General features: G+C 32.9%; 1 protein-coding gene across 4 annotated transcripts in view; it reads left to right on the forward strand.

The window, feature by feature from the left end:
• Nucleotides 1-3,740, forward strand: part of st8sia5 (ST8 alpha-N-acetyl-neuraminide alpha-2,8-sialyltransferase 5) — a 16,564-nt gene extending 12,824 nt beyond the window's left edge. For all 4 annotated transcript variants that reach the window (XM_016451220.1, XM_016451222.1, XM_016451223.1 and 1 more), the window contains 3 exons: nucleotides 1,241-1,353; nucleotides 1,442-1,534; nucleotides 2,361-3,740. In XM_016451220.1, coding sequence (XP_016306706.1) covers nucleotides 1,241-1,353; nucleotides 1,442-1,534; nucleotides 2,361-2,823 — 669 coding nt within the window. In that variant the 3' untranslated portion in view covers nucleotides 2,824-3,740. The remainder of the gene's footprint in view (nucleotides 1-1,240; nucleotides 1,354-1,441; nucleotides 1,535-2,360) is intronic.
• Nucleotides 3,741-4,286: the final 546 nt, after the last annotated feature.

The following is a 4,286-nucleotide window of genomic DNA, read 5'->3' on the forward strand; positions in this document are numbered from 1 at the left end:
AAGAGCAGATGAAACTGCGAAGATGATTCCTATTGGAATTTTGATCATCATTTAGAACCGATTCGAATTGGAATGTTCTAAATAGATTCCTTGTTGTAGGATCATTTAGAGGATAAAATGGCCATTTAGGAGATCAAAAAGAAAATCTTTTAGATTAAACTTTAACGCCTTTAAAATATTTCCTTTTTTTAGTAGCAATACATTATTCCAATGTAATAGAAGTACATTTCTGAATAAATTCTAATTCATAATATTCTAGACCTGTAGAAATGTTAGTTAATCCATTTCATTTACATAAGATTCTTATTTGATTCTTTAGGTTTGATGCCAAATTATATTATATTATATTATATTAAAATGAATAATCTTTAGGTTTGTGGCCAAATTATATTATTTATATTATATATTAAATTGTGTTGTATTATATTATTTCCTTTTTTAGTAGAAATACATTATTCCAATGTAGAAGTAGATTTCTGTATAAATTCTAATTAAAAATGACATAATATTCTATCTAGACAGAATTTATAATATTCTAGAACTGTAGAAATATTAGTTAATACATTTGATTCACATACGATTCTTATTGAATTTTTTAGGTTTGATGACAAATTATATTATTTATATTATATATTAAATTGTATTATATTATATTTCCTTTTTTAGTAGAAGTACATTAAGCCAATATAACAGAAGTAGATTTCTGAATAATATTCCAATATAATAGAAGTAGATTTCTGAATAATTCTAATAAAATATCCTATCTATTAATAATAAAATATATAATATATAATATGTGTATTATATTATATTATATTCATTATTATATTATATTATATTATATTATAGTATTATCTTTAGATTTGTGGCCAAATTATATTATTTATATTATATATTAAATTGTATTATATTATATTTCCTTTTTTTAGTATAAATGCATTATTCCAATATAATAGAAGTTGATTTCGGAATAATTCTAATAAAATACCCTGTATTCTATTCTATTCTATTCTAATCTCTAGGTTTGAGGCCAAATTATTTTTTAGGCCAAAAACTTTATAGTGCATAAAGGCTTTAAGTATCAAGACAGCCGTTACCTAGCAACCTCAGCAGTGATCACACCCTAGAAACCCTATGCCTGCAACAGTTGCCAAGCAACCATCTCCAAGCAATCATCCCTGTAATCCCATTTGGGTTGCTCCTGTCCTGTTTCTGAATGTATTCTGTGCTCTGACTGCAGGACATGCCCTATTCCAAATCCCAGTTTAAGAAATGTGCTGTTATTGGGAACGGCGGCATCATCAAAAACAGCAAGTGTGGACGAGAGATCGACGCAGCTGACTTTGTCTTCCGGTAAAATACTGTTGTTTGTGTTGGTTTGTTTAGACATTATGGGAATATATAGAGGCATCTGCTGAACGACATGTCAAATCTCTTTCAGATGTAATATTCCTCCCATCTCAGATATGTACAGTGAAGATGTGGGATCTAAGACTGATCTTGTTACAGTAAATCCCAGCATTATAACTGAGAGGTAAACACACACACAAATGTTACAAATTATTATTATAGGATTGCTCATATTGTAAATACCAGTGTCTGGGTGAATTTCACAAAAACATGTCCAGGTTATATTTAAAAAATTCTAATCTTCATTCATTAATTCTTATTTATTTATTGTTTGTTTGTTGCCAATATTTACCCTTTTAATTTATTTAAATAATTCTCATTATATCCTGATGATTCTTGTTATTCTAATATAATAATCGTACTGTGATATTTATTTATTTATATTTTTAAAAAATCAGCTAGCAAAACAATGCTCATAACTTACAGGTAACACAACAAATACTACCATGATGAATATAAATACTTTATGATTGAATTAATACATATGTATCTTGAGAGTTTGCTGTGAAAATGTGTTAAAATAAGGGTAATTTAAAAGAAATTCTAATAATAAAAACTAATAAATAATATTCTAAAAAGCTTCATTTTATTTAAGCAACATTTAAATGAATTTATTAATTATTAATTTTATATTAATATAATAATATGAATAATTATAATAAATGTTATTTTTTATATATTAATCTATGAATTCACATATTAAGTTATATTAGTAGTAGTAATAATAATAATAATAATAAATAATTATATAATAAATTAAAATATTTTTAATACAATAATGTTTTTATTAATATTATTATTATTACAGAATTAGCATTTTAATGAAAATATTATATATATTTTATGCGAAAATGCCTATGAATGCTAATGAAATCATTTTGCATGCATACAGTTTGCGTTCCTGTAACACAACCATTGAGACACTAGTTTTCTCTCTCTATTTGGACCAGGTTTCAAAAGTTGGAGAAATGGAGAAAGCCATTTTACGACGTTCTGCAGAATTACAAGAACTCCTCGGTGGTTTTGCCGGCGTTCTATAACACACGGAACACCGACGTGTCGTTCCGCGTGAAGTACATGCTGGATGACTTTGAGTCGTCCCGCGGCGTGTTCTTCTTCCACCCGCAGTACCTGCTGAACGTGCAGCGCTTCTGGGCCGTGCAGGGCGTCCGCGCCAAACGCCTCAGCAGCGGCCTGATGCTGGTCACCGCCGCCATGGAGTTATGCGAAGAAGTGCATCTCTACGGCTTCTGGGCATTTCCCATGAACCCCTCCGGAATCTTCATAACGCACCACTACTATGACAACGTCAAGCCCCGCCCCGGTTTCCACGCCATGCCGTATGAGATCTTCAACTTCATGCATATGCATGCTCGCGGCATCGTGCACGTGCACACGGGCCCCTGCAGGTGAAACCGCCAAGCGTCTCTGCAATCTGATTGGTCCGTTTTGTAGAGCTCCTCCCATTCACTGGCGCTACGGAACTCAGACTTATGTGCGCAAATCACGGCCTTAAAGGCCAGGCGTTATATTACTATGTGTTTTTACAATATCGTGTCGGGACAGTTGCAAAATGATACGTGTTTCCTGTTTGGTGATTTTCCGTGATGGTGTCGTATTTGTGTATCAGAGCAGATATCACGTTTTAAACTTTGTGAGGAGGTGCCAAACCAGGCACGATGCAATAAAGCGCAACAATCGGGTTCTGGAAGTAAAAATTCATTCATTTTCTCCATAGGAAATTGATTTTTAATGGTAAACCTTTTAAGACAGACTTGTTGTGAGTGCTGAGGTTATTAATCGATGGTAAATGCTTTTGTTGAAGCCATCTGTTCACATTAATTCAACTTATTTCTAAAATAATCATGTTTAAAGATGCTGCATGTCATTTTTTGACTACTAAAACAAAAATACCATAATGTTATAAACATGCTAAGCTCACGTGTTTCTCTGAAAAACAATGCTACTGCCAGTTATTCTACTTTGAAATGTGCGTTCCTTGTCAGAATGTCTGTTTTTGTTTTGGTCTGTGTGACTCCGCCCACTGCATGTTTACCCAATTGTATCTCAACATCCCGGGTTGCCAGTTGGCAGAAAACATAGCATGTTCCAGCCATGGAAGCCAGCAAACAAATTGGGTCAGATATAGCAGAATCTACCCGACATAAAAAGCCTTGGCATCCATCTAAAATCTCTGAAAAGAGGCATATTAAAACGCGGATAAATCAACTCATCAACTTACAGTGTAAGGCTCCTTGCCTACCATTGTCAGTTGTGCTCGTTCCTGTTAGGTGTCCAAAATCTGGCAACCCGCATGAACGTCCGGCTTTACCGGCTTTAAAGAAGAAAAAATCCCTATGGGAAAAATTAATGCGAAAAATAATTCTGGAACTAATGCCATTGAAAAAGTGGGTGGGCTCAAATGCACTCTATAAAGCAACAAATTAGATGTTCTATTTCTACAATTTCTATTTCTGCAGAGTAGCCCAACCCACAGTGGAATCTCATTGGTCCAAATCCTATCAGTTGTATATTAAACATAAAATATACATCACAGGCTGTTATTGTGTCATGTTGCGTCCGGCTAAGACAGATAAAGCCACTCCAAACATGGTTTAAGAGCAAGTTTACTGTTCATTAACAACCACATCAGTGCATAAAAATAGACTGAATTTGACATTTCAAACGTTTATGTAGGCTAATACATGTTTAACGCACAGGTTCTGAAGTTATGTATGATAATTTACAAGGAAGTATAACTTTATGTAATCAAATCCAACACAGTTGTTTATGTCTTTCTCTCACACACAATCTGTGATTGAGGTTTTAGTGTCTTTTAAATCAACTGATCATGTTTATAATGCTGAACTTGATAA

This window comes from Sinocyclocheilus anshuiensis, unplaced genomic scaffold, assembly GCF_001515605.1.
Source record: "Sinocyclocheilus anshuiensis isolate Anshui unplaced genomic scaffold, SAMN03320099.WGS_v1.1 scaffold1425, whole genome shotgun sequence".
Lineage (NCBI taxonomy): Eukaryota > Metazoa > Chordata > Actinopteri > Cypriniformes > Cyprinidae > Sinocyclocheilus > Sinocyclocheilus anshuiensis.